This window comes from Salvia miltiorrhiza, chromosome 6 (genome assembly GCF_028751815.1).
Source record: "Salvia miltiorrhiza cultivar Shanhuang (shh) chromosome 6, IMPLAD_Smil_shh, whole genome shotgun sequence".
NCBI lineage: Eukaryota > Viridiplantae > Streptophyta > Magnoliopsida > Lamiales > Lamiaceae > Salvia > Salvia miltiorrhiza.
In genome coordinates this window covers 5,044,607-5,065,447 of record NC_080392.1, presented here as the reverse complement: position 1 = coordinate 5,065,447, position 20,841 = coordinate 5,044,607, and the positions used below count along the sequence as shown (strand labels likewise).

At 40.9% G+C, this 20,841-nt stretch overlaps 1 protein-coding gene, 1 long non-coding RNA gene and 1 pseudogene across 2 annotated transcripts; all 3 read right to left on the bottom strand.

Annotated features, from left to right (window-relative positions):
• Window positions 1-1,365: 1,365 nt before the first annotated feature.
• On the bottom strand, window positions 1,366-1,719 carry LOC130990075 (uncharacterized). The gene has a single exon (XM_057914275.1). The coding sequence runs from the start codon at window positions 1,717-1,719 to the stop codon at window positions 1,366-1,368; it is 354 nt and encodes a 117-aa protein (XP_057770258.1).
• A 335-nt stretch (window positions 1,720-2,054) lies between these two features.
• LOC130988134 (uncharacterized) lies at window positions 2,055-3,364 on the bottom strand. The gene is made up of 2 exons (XR_009089989.1): window positions 2,888-3,364; window positions 2,055-2,632 (listed from the first exon to the last, which is right to left on the bottom strand). It is a non-coding gene; the product is annotated as an uncharacterized LOC130988134 (long non-coding RNA).
• A 14,751-nt stretch (window positions 3,365-18,115) lies between these two features.
• On the bottom strand, window positions 18,116-20,565 carry LOC130988133 (transmembrane 9 superfamily member 11-like; annotated as a pseudogene).
• Window positions 20,566-20,841: the final 276 nt, after the last annotated feature.

Genomic DNA, 20,841 nt, shown 5'->3' with positions numbered 1-20,841 from the left:
ATCGTAATAAGAATACGTGTCTCCCTTGATTGCGGTAGTTTTTAACTTTTGTGTATTTTTAATTCAAGGGCTTATAGGAATTGGGAAATATACGTATTTGATATTGGCTAATACACTGTATTAACTAATTTAGTATAGATCAGTCTAGCGTTTGGTATTATTTAGTAATAATGCAGATGATCCGATTTAATCCCACGATCCAGTATTATTAATCCAGATTTCTTAGAATTAATAATACCACATCTCCCTTAAGATTAACTTAAATTAAGATATTCTGTATTTAGCCATAATAACAAACTTCAACTCAGTATTAATAATCTTTCATTGTTTACGTTAATTATCTTACGTAATTCTTTACTGAAAATCAAACGAGAAGTATAAAATTCATTATAATTTGAAAAGAAGTAGAAGTGAAAGACGAGTTAATGCCGACACTTTTGGGTGATAGATATTTGTTGGGCTTATTTCTTTAATTAATAAATGCCGCATGTATTGGTGCCAAGAACCTTGAACAATGAATCATAAATGTGGGCCTTCCCTTTGCGATTCGATTAATTTCATGATCGCCACGTCTCTCACACTCCTTTACAGTTCAATAATCCCACTTGCTCTTCTGTATTACTTTAGGTTCTTAGCTGGAAAATTTTGAAATTTTTGCACATGGAATCAATTACATTCTTGCCAAAACACTTACTATTATTATTATTATTATTATTATTATTATTATTATTATTATTATTATATAAGCAAAATTACCGTGTCAGATCTTAGCGAAGGGCAGAATCCCAAATTTCTGGGAATAAACGACGTTTAATTACCCGAAAACAATTTAATTATTTTTTGTGAAAATATAAATATATTAAGGAGTGTTACTGAGCATCTCGATTAAGAGAGTATTTGGCGAAACTTATTTTTAAGCACCTAATTACTTGAAAAGGCTTAAAACTTTCTGGCGTTATATGCAAATCTTAACCTGAAAAGATTAGGGTTTGTTCTTTTTCAAACTGTCGAAAAGTCCAGAATTTCGTGAATCATTTTTAAAATTACACAAATTCAAATACTTAATTGCGTGAAACTAATCTGTTTTTTTAGGGCGAATTAACATGTAATATGAGAAGTAAAGATACGAAAAATACACACTGAACTGTAACCTATAATGTATTCTGAAATCTGAATTAAATCACTAATTTCCCAAGCGCATGGATAAAAAAACCCAAACCCCCGAAGCAAACAATTTCTTTCACCAATAATCAAAGAATACTCCCCTAGATAAAAGGTTAAATATATAATTCTATTTCGACAATTGGATCAATTTTCCTAAAACATGGCCCCAATAAATGTTAAAAAAGAAATAAAAATAAAACCCTAATCGACCTCTTCGTCCTCCCCCTTGCACAGGACCAAATGCGTATGCGTCCTCGTCATATCTCCCTGCGCCGCCGCCGCGGCGAAGGTGGGCGACGACTGGCACGGGGAGGTGGCGCCGGTGGTCGGAGAGGAGACATTCATCAACAACAAACAGCCCTCGCTCCAGGTCCTCTTAATCGGATAAGAGACGTTGTTGTATCGAGAGGCGTGGCTGCAGTGGCCGCGCTCTTTGTGCAGGGCGCACTTGCAATTCTTATGGTACGGTCGCCGCTGGATGCTCATGTCTCTGCCTGAGATGCAGCCCTCGAATATGCCTCGGTGAAAACCGTCGCCGGCCGCACCCGCCGACATATCGAACGCCCGATCGATCGATCGATCAATCGAGATTTCTGATCTGAAAACTAGCTGGCGTGTTTTGTATGAGAGAGAGAATGGTGGAGAGAGAGAGGGGGAGATTTTAATGGCGTGGGATAGGGATGGCAATGGGCCGGATCTGGACCGGATCCTGCTTGGTCCAGATCCAGATCCATGTTTTTTTACTTAGATCCAGATCCGGTCCAGATCCATTGGATCCAAAAAAATGGGATCCAGACCCAGATCCATAAGATCCACAGGGTCTCGGGTCCAGACCCAGATCCATATCATTTTTCTAAAAAAATAAATTCTACGCTAATTAAACATTAAAATAAAAATCATAACAATTGTCTAAAGTTTCAACAATCATTCAAGAATACAAAATACACCATAATCCATTTAAAACTAAACAATCCAAAATAAATAAGAACATCATAATTCATTTAAAACCAAACAATCCAAAATGAGAACATAATAATCCTAATATTGAAACGATCAATTTCTGTAATCCTCAAAGATGTCTTCCATATTGCAGCTACTTTCTGTAATCCTCAAAGATGTTAATGAATATGATAAAAGAAAAAAGGGTATATTTATAGCATAGTGCACAGGTTGCTGGCTTCTCTTGACTGATACAAACTTGTACCAACTGTAATGTAATACAATACGAAGACAGAGCTACCAGACCAAATGAAAATAAATCTTCAGCGGAAAATGACCATCCATAACCAAAGGATAAACCATCAATAGTTCTTCAAATATGAGAAATTAATCACCAAATAACCACCATTTTACCGTGCAAATGTCTGAGCGAAGCAGAAAGAACTCTAGCAAAATCTTGATTTCCACATTTCGAAAGTGATGCAACTGAACATCTAGTCAATGCCTGACTGAAACCAACCGAAATACCCTGCACGGAGATTCAATCCAGCTGAATGTAAAACATTTCTGCCACTAACATTGACAAAGACGAAGTTGAAACCAATAATTATGCCAACTTATAATGTAGAAACAAACAAAACGAATTATAATCTTGACAATCACAAATTTTCCTGAAGAGTGAAAAGGGGGATTTCGATGGTATAGAATAATATTTTTTGTAATAAAAAAACCGACACCCTCAATTTTGTATTTGGAGCAAAAACCGACACCCTCAATTAATTACCGAGAACCTGCACAGCGGCCGGAGAGGAGCGGCCGTAGATGGATTGGCGTCGTCTCACGCTGCTGCTCACGCTGCTCTGCTCACGCTGCTGCTCAGTGCTCACGCTGCTGCTCTCGGGTGGGGAAGGCCGGAGGGGCTGATTCGGAGGTGGACGGCCGCCGGCCGGAGGATAGGCGAGCGGCGCGGGTGGAGGAGAGGCGAGCGGCGCTTGAGGTGGGATGAAGTAGGGTTTTGAAATTGAATTGTAAAAGTTAGAAGTCTAGTATTACTTTCTAGCCTAGGATAAAATTAAAAAAAATAAAAATATTATATCTTTAATATTACCGGGTCCAGATCCGGATCTGGACCGGATCTGGACCGGATCTGGGTTTTACATCTTCTACTCCAGATCCGGATCCGGTTTTTTATAGAGTGCTCCAGATCCGGTCCAGATCCGCCGGGTCCAAATTTTGCAAGGTCCAGATCCGGAAAAAAGGGTCTGGATCCGCGGATCTGGACCGGGTCCCGGATCCATTGCCATCTCTAGCGTGGGATGAATGAATATTAATTTGGTGGTTTATAAAGGAGTAGTTAGCGGCGGAAGCGGCATTAAGAGAGCTTTTAGTTCTAATTAGAGTAATTAAACCGCCGTTAAGTAGGCGTCGTAGTTGCTAATGGGCCTGGCCCCTAGTTCAGTTTTATGCGGGGCCTACCTCCAGACTTTCAAAGAAAAAATTTGAATAAAATAAGGGGTGATTTTATTCATATGAATATCCCCCAATTCTCTCTGTATAACCTCCTATATCAAAATAATAATATAAATATTATTGAATGTACTATTATACCCTTGTGGAGTCAAATTCATGAACCATTTTTATGAACTTCAAGTTTATAGTGTGTAGCCCCCTCCTACAATTCCAGTCACTACATCGCCACCAGCTTTGGCAGCTGCACTGACCACACCTCTCAATCCCTCTTTCTACGGTCACCACAATTCCTTGTAGAATTGATCAACTATTTGCGGTGATTAATTCTCCAATAATCAAAATATCAATTCAAAGAAGTTCTGTCGTTGTTTTGTGAATTTCAAAGTATTAATTCTCCAATAAAGTAAATCAAGAAATTGGTTTACGTGAAAACTCATATGAAAGATTCTTCCATGAGTTGGAAATTTTCAAAGGGAATTTCAGCATCAATTTTTTCTTCATTTAATTTATACACCTAAAAGCCTTTTGAATTACGACAACCAATTTTGTGGTTTTCGTTTTCAAAATATGTATTTCCATTCAATACATCAATTTGTTTATGCACAAATTGTAGATTTTTTCTATCAAATGCTCGTCAATTGTTCGAGAGACAACTATCATTTTTTGTTCCTCCGTCATGTACTTAAATTGATAATTCTGGATATGTTCTTGCTTAAATATGAAGCTTTTGATTATCATTATCGGGGCAAAGAAATGACAGAGGTTGCATATGAAAGGTTTGATTATTGGTGTGGCGAGCTGGTAGTGATATTGAGAGAACAAAAAGATAAGAGCAGGGGCTGCAGAAGATAGTTTTGAGCAATTGTAGGAGAAGGTGGATTTAGGCTACAAGGGTATAAAAGTACTTTTAATAATATTTTCATTATTATTTTAAATTGAAGGTTATATAGAGAAAAATGGGGGCTATGTTTAATATTACCCTAAAATAAGTAGGGTAAATATTATTTTTTGGCCCATCGATCGAATGTTTTCTCAAAAATATCTCACCCTAAGGGTAATTACAAAATAATACCTATCATTTCATTTTTTTCTTGTTTATGGCTGATTTATGCCTAATTGTTCTAATTTTAGGGGTTTGAATGTGCTTACTTTAAGCTAAATCTTCTAGAAATTGGTGCGTTTTATGGTGTGTTTTATGCTTTGCAGGAGATTTAGGTTTTATAGATGGAAGAATACAATTTTGGAGAATTTTGGCTAAAAATGCCATTCTTAGCATAGCTCTGTCTCCAGAGCAGAGAAATGTACTGCCAGAGCCGAAATCTCCAGACCAGAGCCGAAATCTCCAGACCAGCATACACGCCAGAGGAGTCGACCGCCAGAGGAGAGAAAAACGCCAGACCAGAGAAGTCGTGCCAGAGAAGCGCCAGAGAAGTCACAAAGTCAGAGAAGTCACAAAGTCAGAGGAATCGAGGCGAGCGTGGACATGCCAGAGAAATCACCCGCCAGAGCGGAGGAAGCGCCAGAGGAATCAAGGCGCAGAGGAGTCAATATGCCAGAGGGTAGAGATACGTCAGAGGAATCAATACCAGAGCGGAACCCATTCCGCTGATAAGATCAGAGAAGTCATCCGTTCCTCTGGCGATAACCATTCCTCTGGCGAGAACCGCGATTTCCGCCCGAGTGGAGATTACTTGCTGAGCGCGTCATAGCTGGAGTTACCTTATCATCTACGATTCTATTCCTTTTAGAGTTCGGCTTTGCATGGTAATTTCCATGGTGATCCAGAAGGAGTTGAAGTCTATAAATAGGGCCATAGTTTTCATTGTAAAGAGAACCTTTTGCCCTAGTTTTAGACGCCATTCTTGAGATCTGTTGGCATCCGAAGCTTAGGATTTACTTGCTTTCATAGTTGTTCATAGTTTTGAGTTTTTATTGTTCTAAGTTAGATTTCAATTTCGTTTTAGTTTAGTTTCTTGGATTGTGATTGAGTGACACAATTACACGTTCAAGACAATTACGGTATTTCATATTTCAATTCAAGTTATTTTCGTTTAATCATGTTTATGCTTTTCGTTATTGTTTATGTTTTCTTTTCAATTATGCAATTTCAATTATGCACTTTAGTTTCATGCCTAGATTAGAAGTCTTTAAATTTACAAGTATTTAATTTCTTAAGTTAGGTTTAATTCGAGTTGTTTAAATTATTGCCTAGGTTAAGTTTAAGTTCAATTTACATTTAAGTTTAAGTTACGTTTTTAAATCAAAACCTTTACTGCTTTCTTTTACTGTTTTTCCTGCGATACAATTAAAAGCCCTTTAAGACTTTCCTTGAGAGATGACACTGGGTCAACTTACCATCACTAGGATGTCCTTGTCCTATTGCAAGTCAATCTAGAGGTGTTTCTAGTTGAGTCAAATTTTGGCGCCGTTGCCGGGGAAAGTTTTAGGCGTTTTAGTTGTGTCGTTTTTACTTGCTTTATTTAAATTTCTGTTTTTCTCGTTTTTGTTACCTTTCTCTCCCTCCGGTGCGTTTACTCCGTGTGTTAAGTGTTGTGTATGCAGGGACGCCGTAGTCTGAAAAGAAAACTTACTCCCCCAGCTAGATAACACTCGCACACATACCAGAGTAGCCGTGTTATACTCTGACTCTGATTCTGAGGCACACTCTGAAGCCAGCTCTGAATCTGACCAGCCAGAGCAAACTACAGCCACGGCAGAACACACTAAGGAGGAAGAGGCCAGCTCCGCCAATTTCAACCCTGAGCAGAATTTAAGCGAAGAAAAGAAGGAGATGGCCCAGAACAAGGAATATATGGGAGACTTCACTAGGCCGGTAATCGGAGATACCAACACATCGGCAATCGTGCTCCCCACTGCTGTGAGAAACTACAATCTCAAACCAAATGACTCGAATTTGCTGCCGGTGTTCCACGGGATGCCAAGCGAGGATGCGCTGCAATTCATCCGAGATTTTTGCACCCAAGTGCAAACGATTCCTCTGCTTACTCTCACTGAGGATCAACTCAAGCTCAAGTGCTTTCCCTATGCACTTAAAGATCGGGCGAGAACTTGGATGCTAACTCTGCCGCCCAACTCTATCACCACTTGGGGAGAAGCTTGTGAGAAATTCATGCTAAAATACTATCCCAGCCACAAGACTCAGGAGCTAAGGTCGCAAATCATGGAATTCACCCAAGGAATGGACGAGCCCTTTCATGAAGCTTGGGAAAGATTCCAAGAACTTCTCCGCCAGTGCCCGCAACATCAATTTCCCAACGTGATGTTGATGCAATTTTTCTACGACGGGTTAGTGCAAAATACCCAATTTATGGTGGATAGCACTGCAGGAGGGAACATAGCTCGGAAGACTGTGGCAGAGCTTAAGGAAATATTCAAAACATTAGCGGAGAGCTCTCAACAAAAGTCGGTGCGTGGAAAGAGAGTTGAGGCCAGCGCTGTGACGAACCAGTTTGAGATGCAGAAACAATTGGCCTCAATCATGCGCGAAGTACAGCAGCTCAAGATGAGCCATACGGAAGCTGCACCTGTCCCTGCGCAGAGCATAAATTGTACTCAAAGCAATGGTGGATGGAGAGGTCAACACCAAAGGAATTTTCAGCCTGCTCAACAATTCCAGAATGCTCCACAACGGCCAATGCCTCCTCAAAAACAGTCCTTGGAAGAGACTATGCAGGCTTTTATGGAGGTTAGTAAGCAAAATTTTGAGATGACCAAGCAAAGTATGGAGTCGCAGGCTGCCACTATCAAACGCCTCGAGACAACTGTGGGACAACTGTCGGGCGCGCTGGACCAGCTACAACAGCAGCAGAGCCAAACTCATCAAGCGCTAGCTCTGGCGAGGATGCCAGAGCAAACTAGGCTGCCAGCTCTGGCTTGGCAGCCAGAGCAGAGGAGAGAGCCAGCACTGGCTTGGCAGCCAGAGCAGAGGAGAAGGATGACAGAGCAGAGGAGAGCGCCGGAGTTGATAAGGCCAGAGCAGAAACTTCACAAATCAAGTACGCCATATCAACCACCGAAGCCCAGCCCGCCTCTGCCACCATCAATTGTTGATCCAACCCAACCATTGCCAAAGAAAGAAGATCCAGGGAGTTTCATTATTGGTATTGGTTTTGGTCGAGCTGGAGAATTCACAGGCATGTTAGACTTGGGTGCGGCAGTCAATTTGATGCCGTATGCTATTTTTCAGAAGTTGGGCAGGAAGGAAGAGGAGCTTAAAAGCACAAAAATAAGACTTCAACTAGCTGATGGGGCATATTGTAGCACTCGTGGTATTTTAAAAGATGTTGAAGTCATGGTGAGAGGAATCACGGTGCTAGCCGATTTCGTGGTGCTCGAGGCAGGACATGGCATTATAGGCAAGAATGGGCAACTTGTTCTACTTGGTCGGCCTTTTATGGCTACTACCCAGACGCGCATTGATGTGGGTTCTGGAACTTTGAGCATGGCCGGGTCTGGTAGATCAGTAACATTCTCCGTTTTTAATAAAAAGCCTGTTATTTCTAACTCTTCTATGCATATTTGTTCTCTTGTTGAGATTGCTAACCAGGAGGAAGAAGTAGAAATTTTCAGAGCTAACTGTCTTACTCCATCCATGCCGATTCCGCCAGCGCTGACTATACCAGCTCTGCCGCTGGAGGACAGAGCAGAAATTCTTCGAACAGCTCAGAACAGCATGCGCCAGAATTTTGCTAAGGAGAAGCTGATGTGCACCAGCCCGGAAGAGGACAAAATTATACAAAATTTTCTTGATAAATTGCAGGATGAGGAGGCCATTGAAGATCAATTTTTGGCCAAGCTTCCACTCGACGTTAATGTCGTTCATGAGGTACCAACTACCGTGGAAGAGGATGCAACCGTTGAGGAAGAACGGGCTGATGTGCTGCCGTGCAAGGATAATGCCGTGCTAAGAGTGCAGAGTGCACGGGCCTTGGAGGAAAAGAAAGAGGAGAGATCTCGACCTAGCTCTTGGTTTGAGAGAATGATGAATGTGATGAGCTCTGCTTGCTCACTAAAAGGACCCGCAGCTGAACTGGAGGATGATGTGCTTTCACGAGGACTAAGTCAGCTGATGTTTCATAGCGATTTTGGTTAAGGGATCCTCTAAGTCGGGCTGGAGACTCTAACTCTAGCGCTTGGTGGGAGGCAACCCACCGTTGGTTTGTTTTTAGTTGTTGTTTTTCGTGTGTTTTTGTTTGTTTTCCGTTGTTTGTTTCGTGTTTTTCCTAGGTTTCGGTTGCTTTGCGGATACTATGGCATTTTTTCTCCGCGTTGCACTTTATCACCACTACAGCCTCGCCAGCGCGTCTCTGCACTTTTCCGCGCCGCACTTCTCTCAACGTGGCAACTCTCTGCTCTGCACAGACCGTAAATCCCCCTATTCACCACCTCGCACGATGCTTCAGTTTCTCAATGCCGATAATCAGGGACGTTTTCTCAACTCTATTCTTATTTCTTTTGTGCCCTGAGGACATGGCATGCTTTAAGTGTGGGGGGGTGTTTTATTGTGTATATATTGTCAATTGGGCAAAATTGATTTTTCTATGCTTAGTTTTTGGTCTCGAATCTTGCTAATTTATATGAATTTGTGGAAGAGTAGATGGTTTTCGATGCGAGTTTCGGGTTTGTGAATGAATGGTGGTTATTCTTGTTTTACTCTTGATATATGTTTCTTGATTGTGCAAAGAATTTGAGTTTTGTTGCAACATGATTGTAAATAAGTAAAACGTGATTTGTCCGGTAGATGCTAGAAGGAGTGTTGTCATTGTGATTGCCTACGATCGTATCTTATCTGTGAAATGTGAAAAATGTTGGACGAATTGCCAACCTCAAAATTGCCAGCTCTGAAACATCTGGCCTGTTCTAAAACGTGACAGCTCTGAGTCTCTGCTCCTCTAGTCTAACTATGAGCATGGGAAACCACGTGAAAAGACTTTGGATTACATCCAAATGGTTTTTATTTCGCGAATTATGGCTCAACTGTCGAAAATCTCAAGCACACAAAGTGTGAAAAATGGTGATATTGATTATAAAGGCGATCACATTAGGGAATTCACTTCTAGCGGAGAATTGGGTCTGATCGAATTGCTTACATTACTCTTTTGTTGCTTCTTAAACTTTGAGTTACTTGCATGATCGAGAGATATGTATTGATTGTAAAATTTTGAATTCACTTTGAGAATGTTTGGATGGAAATTAGCATTGTTGAAATCAATCTCTTCCTAGGCTTCATACGGATTTTGCTTGAGGACAAGCAAAAGGCTAAGTGTGGGGGGGGTTGATTTATGCCTAATTGTTCTAATTTTAGGGGTTTGAATGTGCTTACTTTAAGCTAAATCTTCTAGAAATTGGTGCGTTTTATGGTGTGTTTTATGCTTTGCAGGAGATTTAGGTTTTATAGATGGAAGAATACAATTTTGGAGAATTTTGGCTAAAAATGCCATTCTTAGCATAGCTCTGTCTCCAGAGCAGAGAAATGCACTGCCAGAGCCGAAATCTCCAGACCAGAGCCGAAATCTCCAGAGCAGCATACACGCCAGAGGAGTCGACCGCCAGAGGAGAGAAAAACGCCAGACCAGAGAAGTCGTGCCAGAGAAGCGCCAGAGAAGTCACAAAGTCAGAGAAGTCACAAAGTCAGAGGAATCGAGGCGAGCGTGGACATGCCAGAGAAATCACCCGCCAGAGCGGAGGAAGCGCCAGAGGAATCAAGGCGCAGAGGAGTCAATATGCCAGAGGGTAGAGATACGTCAGAGGAATCAATACCAGAGCGGAACCCATTCCGCTGATAAGATCAGAGAAGTCATCCGTTCCTCTGGCGATAACCATTCCTCTGGCGAGAACCGCGATTTCCGCCCGAGTGGAGATTACTTGCTGAGCGCGTCATAGCTGGAGTTACCTTATCATCTACGATTCTATTCCTTTTAGAGTCCGGCTTTGCATGGTAATTTCCATGGTGATCCAGAAGGAGTTGAAGTCTATAAATAGGGCCATAGTTTTCATTGTAAAGAGAACCTTTTGCCCTAGTTTTAGACGCCATTCTTGAGATCTGTTGGCATCCGAAGCTTAGGATTTACTTGCTTTCATAGTTGTTCATAGTTTTGAGTTTTTATTGTTCTAAGTTAGATTTCAATTTCGTTTTAGTTTAGTTTCTTGGATTGTGATTGAGTGACACAATTACACGTTCAAGACAATTACGGTATTTCATATTTCAATTCAAGTTATTTTCGTTTAATCATGTTTATGCTTTTCGTTATTGTTTATGTTTTCTTTTCAATTATGCAATTTCAATTATGCACTTTAGTTTCATGCCTAGATTAGAAGTCTTTAAATTTACAAGTATTTAATTTCTTAAGTTAGGTTTAATTCGAGTTGTTTAAATTATTGCCTAGGTTAAGTTTAAGTTCAATTTACATTTAAGTTTAAGTTACCTTTTTAAATCAAAACCTTTACTGCTTTCTTTTACTGTTTTTCCTGCGATACAATAAAAGCCCTTTAAGACTTTCCTTGAGAGATGACACTGGGTCAACTTACCATCACTAGGATGTCCTTGTCCTATTGCAAGTCAATCTAGAGGTGTTTCTAGTTGAGTCAATGGCCCGCAAAAATAATCCGACAATCGGTAAATGATGTGTTCCGGCCAATTGCCACGTTGATAGTATACGTGGATTAAAAAAAAAATCCAATTTGTTTCCCCCTTGCAACCACCACTACCCCCGCCGACGTCGGATCCCCACATCCGCCCCCCTCAAATCTACCTCAACACCCATCCAAGGTACTATTTGCAGAAGCCAACAGTGATTTCATATCAAGCTTTCTGACGCTGTCTTTAGGAAAAATCGTGAAAAACTCCATTCCACTTGGAAGCTTGAACACTTTGAACTCATCTTTAAGTAATCAGACAACCTAGGGGTCAAGAGAAATGGATGTTGCATCTCGGTTGTGTGTATTGTTTGATACAATTAAGCCGAAACTAAATGATATATATGAAAAAATCTGATTTCGTATGATTGAGATATTTTTTGTTCCCCCACATCTGCTCCGCCGCATCGCCGCCCTGGAGTCCGCCCTCCGCCGCCGCTCATCGCCCCCCTAAATCCCTCCGCGACGCTGCCAGAAAACGCGCGCACACACACACTAGGAAGAAACATCTCCTTCTCCTTCTCAAATTTCCGGTCGGATAGCACGCCGCCGTCGCCGCCGACCACCTCCTGCCTCTTCCTCACCTTCTCCCACTCTCGATCCCTTTAATCACTCATCTCGTTCTCCCTCTCACGGAACCCACAAAATTTTCAATTTATGAAAATCTATGAAATTCCTAGCCTTCTTCTTCTTCAATTTCCAACGAGCAACAGCCTAAGCATGACCCCTGCCGCCGCGCGCCGGTCTGTCATCTTTCTTGCATGGGGCTGAACGGCGAGCAACACCTATCGCCGCCATCCCGATGTTGCCGCTGTCTTCTTCCATCGATTCATGGAGGAACCGCCATCGCCCTTGTGCCTTCGCCAATAGCTTCACTTTCCCTAAACTGCTTTTGATCGACGCTTGATTTTTCAGGGCACTACACGCCATTTTTGCAGGGGTGCGGCGGAGTAGATGGCGGTGGGGAAGGGGCCGCGGAGGAGATGGGAAAGGAGGGAGGAGTTAGAATAAAGTTAAAATGAAGAAAACGTTTTTTTGTTTTTTACACTAGAGATGCGTTTTTAATCTACGTGTACTTTCAACGTGGCAATTGGCCGGAGCACATCATTTACCGGTTGTCGGATTATTTTTGCGGGCCATAAACAAGAAAAAAATAAAACGATAAGTATTATTTTGTAATTACCCTTAGAGTGGGATATTTTTTAGAAAACGCCCAAATAATTGGCCAAAAAGTGATATTTACCCAAATAAGCAAACAACCCATTGCTTAATTCATCATAATGATAATATTTGATATTTGGCGGAATTTTCTGTTCGGCAGCCCATATTTAGGTATTATTTAATTAATATTAATTGTGATTTTAATTAGAGATTAGTATCATTTTTTATTAGAATTTATTAATTCATAATTAAAGTTTGTTACTTCACCCGTTCCACTTTATAGTTCACATTGCATTTTCGCATATATTAAAAAAAATATAATTAATATATTTTTTATATAACTTATAGTATATAATTGTTCTATTTTACCTTTATTTATTGTTCCTCATTTTAGCTTCTTATATTAAATATGGTTATTTTAGTAAAAATCAAATGTAATTTAAATTTAGAAAAATATAATATAACTAAAAATTGCTCTATTTTACCCTTATTTATTATTCTACATTCAAATTAAAATTGATTACTTATAATTAAAATTTACTCCGAATGAATATATGCATCCGGAGACATATGAGTGCGCCTCATAATTTTGTGCTGGAGCATCATTTACTTTTTATATTAGTAATTCCTTTGAATTTTGAAGACTTTATTGAGTCTATTTCAAAATGTGAATATAGCTTAAATGTGACAAAAATATAAATTCTTAAGAATAGTTTGTCATTATTCTAATTCAAAACCGCATCTATGATTAGAGTGCGTGCCAAGAATGACTGAATGAGTTGTAACTAGCCCACAACTGTCCTATCATTCCAAAGATTCAAATGTTAAAAGAAGTATTTGTAAGTTTTATTTCTTTTGGGGGTCGAAATGAAATCGTTCTTTTGTGTTCATCTTTTAGTTTATTATTATTATTATTATTATTATTATTATTATTATTATTATTAATTATTAACAAGCTTCAACTAGATTCGAGTATATAGTGGTAGTGGAATCAGTGTACCACATTTTATGTTCCACTTTGTTTTCCACTTTCAATTTTGTTTAATTTCTTATATATATTTTCTTCAATTTCAATTTTATATGCTTTAGTTTAATTTTGTGGTTATTAACTAGGGTTTATTCCATCAATCTAAGGTATATAATTATTTTTTATCATTTAATTTCGCTTTCATTATAAATTCAAAGTGATGGTATATACTTTTAAAAAAATTAATTTTTTGAAATAAATATTAAATATAATTCATAGTATTATAATAAATTTTATTTATAAAAAATATTTTTAAAATAATAGATACAAGCATGAGACACAGTGGCACACATAAGATTGTGCGACACTGGATCTCATCCGATAGTAGTAGTATTTTATTTCACAATTAAGTTGTTGGTAGATTGAGAGTTAGGGGGTTTATAACATTAATCTTGATTACACGCTTAATCTAAAGATATTAGAATTTGGCAAAATATATTCTAAAAAACAAAGAATTTGGCAAAAACTTGCGTGACGTGTGAAAAATTGTAATTAGTAGTATTAAATATTAATTTAATACTAATTAGCTATACTTAACTGTCCTGAAATTAGCGATAGAAACAATAGGGCCAAATGACCCTATTCAACATACAACATCAAATTTTGTCCACCATTTGAAAAAACATAAATTTTGGCCATTTTTTGTAGGGAAATTTGCACCAAAATACACAAACTTTGCCGAAAATCCATATTTGACGCGATGTTAGGATTTTACATTTTAATACACCAATTTAAGAAGTTGTTCAATTTTGACACATTTTTCAATTCCGGCGACCGGCATTCTGACGTGGACGCCAGAATGCCACATCATCACCACGTCACACACACACACACACACTCCACTCTCTCTCTCTCACACCCCACTCTCTCTCTCTCTCTATACACGTCACCTTCCCCCTTCTCTCTCATCACTCTCGCCGCCCTCCACCCTCTTTCTCCCTACCTCTCTTCCCTCTTCTCTCCTGCCGGCGCCGCCGCCTTCCATTCCCGGCGAAATCGCCACCAGCTGCCACCACCACCTTCTTCCCCTCATCAAACTCACTCAAATCCCGTTCTTTCATTCTCAAAACCGAACCAGATGAAGTAACTCATGAAACTCTCCCCCTTTTCTCTCAATTTCCCGTCGACAGACGGCCGGCGAGTGCCGCCGCCGCTCTCTCTGTCTTTCCTTCATTCCCCCGACTCTCGCTCTCTCGCTCGTCCCCCTTATCTCCTCCCTCACAAAAATCCCCAAATCCACAAATCACTCTCTCTAAATCCCTAAACCCTCTTTCTCCTACGATTTCCGGCGAGGTTACCGCCGGACTCGCCCCCTCTGCTCCAGCCGACAGCAGCAGTCAGCCGGACCGCCGCCATCGCCGCCTCCCTCATCCTCGCCTCTGCCCTTCTCCTTGACAGACGAACAGCAGCAGCCATCGGCCACCACCGCCGTCGACCTCACCCTCTCTGGACCGTCGGTCGACCTCAAAGGCTGAGGCCGCCATCGCTCTCTCCGTCGAACAGCCCCGCTGTCCAGTTGCCTTCCCTCACTCTCTCTCTATCGACGGTGGTGGTGGGAAATCAGGTTGGTTTGGTTGGTGGAGGTGGCGGGTGCGCCGCTGTTCTGGGGAGGGGGAAGTGGCTGACGGCGGGAGGGAGGGTTTGTGGCTGTGGGGCTCGACGGCGGTGGTGCGACGCAGTTCTGGGGAGGGGAAAGTGGCTGACGGCGGGAGGCTGGGCTCGGCGGCGGTGGTGCGACGCGGTTCTGGGGAGGGGGAGGGTCCGACGGGGGGAGGGGGGAGGTGACGTGTAGAGAGTGAGAGAGAGTGGGTGTGTGACGTGGCTGCGACATTGGCATTCCGACGTCCACGTCAGAATGCCGGTCGCCGGAATTGAAAAATTTGTCAAAATTGAACAACTTCTTAAATTGGTGTATTAAAATGTAAAATCCTAACATCGCGTCAAATATGGATTTTCGGCAAAGTTTGTGTATTTTGGTGCAAATTTCCCTTTTTTGTATGGCATGACTATTCTACCCTTCTCTCTATCTCCTCTCTCTTTCTCATCTCCCCCTCTCTCTCTCCAGTGGCTCCTCTCTCTTTCTCATCTCCCTCTCTCTGCTCCAGCGGCTCCTCTCTCTTTCTCATCTCCCTCTCTCTTTCTCTCTCCAGCGGCTTGCGCGGCAGCGGCGCCGAGCTTGGAGAATTCGTCGGAGCTCTCGCGGCGGTGGTGGAGGAGATCCTCCCTCTCTCTCTTTCCAGCGGCTGTCGCTCTCTCCTCTCTCTTTCTCATCTCCTTCTCTCTCTCTCCAGCGCGCGGCGGCAGCAGATCTGGTCTGATGAGGCGGCGGCGGTGGATCTGATCTGATCGTTGCGCCGCCTCCTCCATCGGCAGATCTGATCTCCGCCTCCTTCGATTTCAGTCATGGCAGATCTGATCTGATCTGTGTGCTGCACGTATGGCACTTATGGCACTATTAGTGTCATAAGTGCCATAAGTGCACACTTCCCCCTAGGGTTTAGATATTCCGGCCATTTAGGGTTTAGATTATCCATTTGAGGTTTAGATGTTCCATTTAGGGTTTAGATTATCCATTTAGGGTTTAGATGTTCCATTTAGGGTTTAAATGATGTTGTTGTTTATGTATTTGTGTTGCACGTATGACACTATTAGTGCCATAAGTGCCCAAAATGATTATTTTACTTGGTTTTATTTTGGATTTCCGTTGGCACTTATGGCACTAATAGTGCCATAAGTGCCAACGGAAATCCAAAATAAAACCAAAGTAAAATCTTGGCACTTATGGCACTAATAATGCCATAAGTGCCTAACCCGACCCGGCACGCGACCCGCGTGCCTGATCCTACCCGGTCCGCCTCATTAAGGGTAAAAACGTCCAAATCAATAAAAATTGCCAAAATTTGTGTTTTTTCAATGTGTTGCCATAAATTGTGTTTTATGCTTCATTTTGGCTACTTCAAAATTTTACTCTTACGGATATCTATTGTTTTGTTTTCTCTTTTTGTCGTTCTTGTTCGACCTGTTATTTTTATTGTAAGAACACTTTAATTGATTCCAGCAGTTATAGAACCTTAGTTATAATCTAAAAGATTTGAACTTTTTTAAGATTCAATTCTGTATCAGATTATGAGATGTCCAATAATACAACCAAATAATTAATTTTAAATTCCAAGGGAAGTTGAACAATATAATCTCTTTTCTTATGAGCTGCATTATTGAGATTGTATTTGTACAAGTACGTAGCAACTTACGTCTGCTGAAATTCAAACCTACTAAAATTTGGGTCGAGCCGTCGAGGCAATTAATTTTTTTTTGAGGCAATTAAATTCTATCATCATAGTATTACTTATTAGATGGAAAGAAATAACAAATGTTTCCTTCACGGCTCTCCTTAATATATCTCCCTCCTTTTTAGGTGAGCTAACTGTAAGTTTTTTTCTTTATTTTTAAAGGATATATAATAGTAGTAGTATTAGATTTCTAATCGTATCATGAAAAAAAAAAATTGTAAAATGATATTTATATCTGAAATTATTTATAAAATACTGGGTATAAATTTGGATTTTGGTACAGATTAGTAATCCTAATTAGTGAAATGATCTCAAACAAATTTTTGACATAATATAAATTAATGTGAAAGACTAAGAGATTAAGAACTTCCACAAATATATACTCTCTCCGTCCCACTATAAGTGACATGTATTTCATTTTGGGACGCTCCACTATAAGTACCTTGTTTCCATAAATGAAAAAATTGAACCATTAAAATAGTGTAGATCCTACCACTTTTAATTTATTTATACATTTTTCTTAATTTTCATGTTGAAAAGTTTTGAGTCACTTATAGTGGAACGGAAGGACTCAAGAAGTAGTACTATATTTTGTAAATCTGACACTTTTTTTTTCTTTGTCGTGTTATTTACTTTAACGAAAAAACGAGATTACTTGTATATTTTGACGTTTAAAATGTGAAATAATGAAACCAGCCAACCGCATGCAGGTGCGATTCGTATGAATTTTGTTTCATTTAGTAACCGATAAATGCACATTCTAGGTAAACTAAATGAAAAAATTGCAAAGACTGATCAAGTACATTCTGGAGATTTTCTCAAAAAAAAAGTACATTCTGGAGAAATTTTATTTTATTTAATAACCAACAAGTGTGAATACAAAAAGAAATGTTCTACCAACTTTTTTGGTTAATATCAAGTGCTCATTAGAATGTTCTACCAACTTTTTTTCTTTTTGCTTATCCTTTTTTATTTTCATTCTCATATCAAAGCCATTATTGTTCAATTATTTCAACTCCCTTTGGATAATACTTTTAAGTTGTCCAGACTCCAAATGGGCCAGTTTTGTGATATACTATATGTTATGTTATGTTATGTTATGTTTAGGAAAAGCCGAGCTAACTGCATAACAGCTATATCTCTGCTGTTGAAAGCATTCAAGAATATTTCAGCTATATCTCTGCTGCTGAAAGCATTCAAGAATATTATAGTGTCAATTATGAGACATTGTAATAACATAGCATATCCAGTACTCGATAATAGAACTGGACATGCCATAATCCATTAATCATCACACTATCTGATAAATTAATTTAGTCGAATGACAGGCTGGCTGTCTATGATTTCACAAATTTTGATTAATGATACACTACATACAGAAAGCATTATTGTTTCCCAAAACTCCCAAAGATATTAACTTGAGGTAGAAGCATTTAGTCGAAGCTTAACTCAATACATTCCATTTATTACAGAGAAGCATCAAACACATTAAGAAAAAGATGGTTATGTAAGAAGAAGGGTTGATGTCAGTCGAGCTTGAGCGAGGAAAAGAGGTAATGCACGAAGCAGAAGGAAGACAGGAAGCCAACGGTGCCGGTTGCAAGCATGACGGCGAGGGCCATCAAGAGCGAGTATCCGAGGTAGAGGGTGGCGGAGACGGGCCCACTCAACGTGTTGAGGTCGAAGACGAGGTAATGGAGAGAGTAGCAGAAGATGTATATGGAAACAGAGGCGGAGGCGAAGAAGGACTTCCACCACCATCTCCAGTCCTCCACGCACAGATGCATGTAGGTGAGGACCAAGGACACCTCCGCGCACACCACCACCACGAGCATCGCCACGATCAGCAGGAAGCCGAACACGTAGTACACTCTCCCCATCCACAGGCACGACATGATGAAGAACAGCTCTATGAAGAGCGTCCCAAACGGGAGCGTGCCGGCCCCCACCACCAGAGCCCACGAGGGGTACCTCTGAGATGGGATCTCCCGCCGGATTTGGTTGGTCCTCACCGGGATACTCCACGTGTCGTGCCTTTGCACCGTAGTAGCCACCAACTGCGGTGAGTGGCACCGTGATGCAGAACCACACCACAACCAGAGCAACAAACAATGCAAAGGGAATAGCCCCTGTGCTCTCACTTCCCCATAGCAGCACGTTCAAAATGCTGAGGATCAGGAATGAGATGCCCGGGAAGAAACAGGCGACTTTCCACGACAACGACATCCACCCCTCGTCGTCCCCACACATGATAGTTCTCCACAGTCGAACTGCAACATAACCAGCAGCCACACCAAGGATCATGTACAAGAAAATCATGCCACTGATCAAAGTCCCTCGAGAGGCAGGGGACATGAAGCCCTAATGCAGCAAACAAGATTGTCACAAACGCCATTCCAAGAATCTGCACTCCCTCTCCGACCATCACACAGAGGAGGCACGGATTAGTAGGTGCGCGGAAGACATCCCCCACCACGAGCTTCCACCCGGACAGCTCCTCGTTCATATGTGCTTGAGCTTCCTTGTCCACCTCCTCGTACCGGCTCAGGTCCCTCCTCACGGTCCTCACAAATATCACGAGCACAATCCCAGCCAAGAAGCTGATCACCATTAGAGAGTTGAGGATTGAGAACCAATGCACCTTAGCTCCCTCCATCTTCAGATATGCATCCCACCTTGACTGGCCACTTGATGTCCCTCTCCAAGAATGACACCTCGTATGTGAAAGCTACCGGTTCATTCTCCTTGATCGCCATGGCTACTGTCCCCGGATCACAGCTGATCGAGGATGGATACCTCTCATACATTCTCAACTTCTTCAAACTCTCAGCATTGTGCTGGAAACTACAGGGCACCACCTCAAAACCAACGACCATGTAACCAGGTGCATCCGCTCCCTCGTTCTCCACGGTGGAGATCACCTCCACCGCATCACCAGTGCCCATGACACGAGCCACGTTAGTCTCCTCGTACTTATGGACAAGAACCGTGAACTTTAGGTGATTGAACGCGTAGTACGTGTCCTGCACCTTGACGCCAACCTGGATAACCCGTCCACCACATCATGAAACCATCCTTCTTAGTATACCTAATTGCAGGGAGGTTGTCAAGAATCACATTCACTTGGTACATTTCATCAATCCTCTTCTTCAAAAGGGTGAATTCATGGCCTGACAAAGGCTTTGTTTGGCACAGAAATATGTCTGTCTCATTTGTATACATCTTAAACCTATAGGGAGAATTATCTATCCTATCTCCCATAAGGAGCTCACCGAGATTCTCTGCACTATCCTTGATGCCCTCCTTTGGGTGGCAGAATGGCAAACTATAATAACTGAATGGGATTTCTGTGTCGATTGAAGTTAAAGAATTCACCTTCATGTTCAAATAATCCCCAATCCCATACTTGTGAGGGTAGCTACCGGGGAGATAAAACCCTTGCCCTAATTGGGAAAACGCTATCAAACTAAGCATCGCTACTATCTTCAATTTGTGTAAAGATTCCATCTTTCTCTGCTTTTTCTTCAAGAAAGCTAATGAATTCTGCTTGTAACAAGATCTTACACAAAATGCAGATGTTTTTAACGAATCTTGATGGAGTAGATCGGATCAAAGTGCGTGAAATCGTACGGATAATGCAACGTGGGAAAATGCAATGTATTGAATGCGTATATCGGCATGCATACACCACAAATCTAACCTGATTCTGATTCTGATTCTGATTCTCGTCGTGTAAGGATATCAGCAGTGGCAGACAAGGGTGTGAATTTGGATGGGAAATGAGAGAGGAGACAACGGAAAGCTATACACAGTGTGTATCTCTATCTATTTTAGCGTCCGTGCATGGTGTCTTTTTTTTTTTTTTTTTTTTTAACATCCAACTGTTTTGAGTAAGGGTCGGATAAATGTAGTATTGAGAAATTAATAGCGTTTTTAGTTTTGCAGTTGAGACTTTAAAGAGAGTGATGTTTTTAGTTCTAAAGAATTTCAAAATTCGAGTGGTGTTGTTAATTTCAGCTAATTTGTCTTGGAGTTTTCACTAATGATAATTAACGTTGATGACATACAATGATTATATAATACTGTTGCATAAGTTTTTTTTTTTTCCCCCTTTAGAGGGAAGAGTTGCATGTG

Bases quoted from the DNA above. Each gene is read 5' to 3' on its own strand.
- LOC130990075 (XM_057914275.1), bottom strand. From the start codon at position 1,719: ATGTCGGCGGGTGCGGCCGGCGACGGTTTTCACCGAGGCATATTCGAG.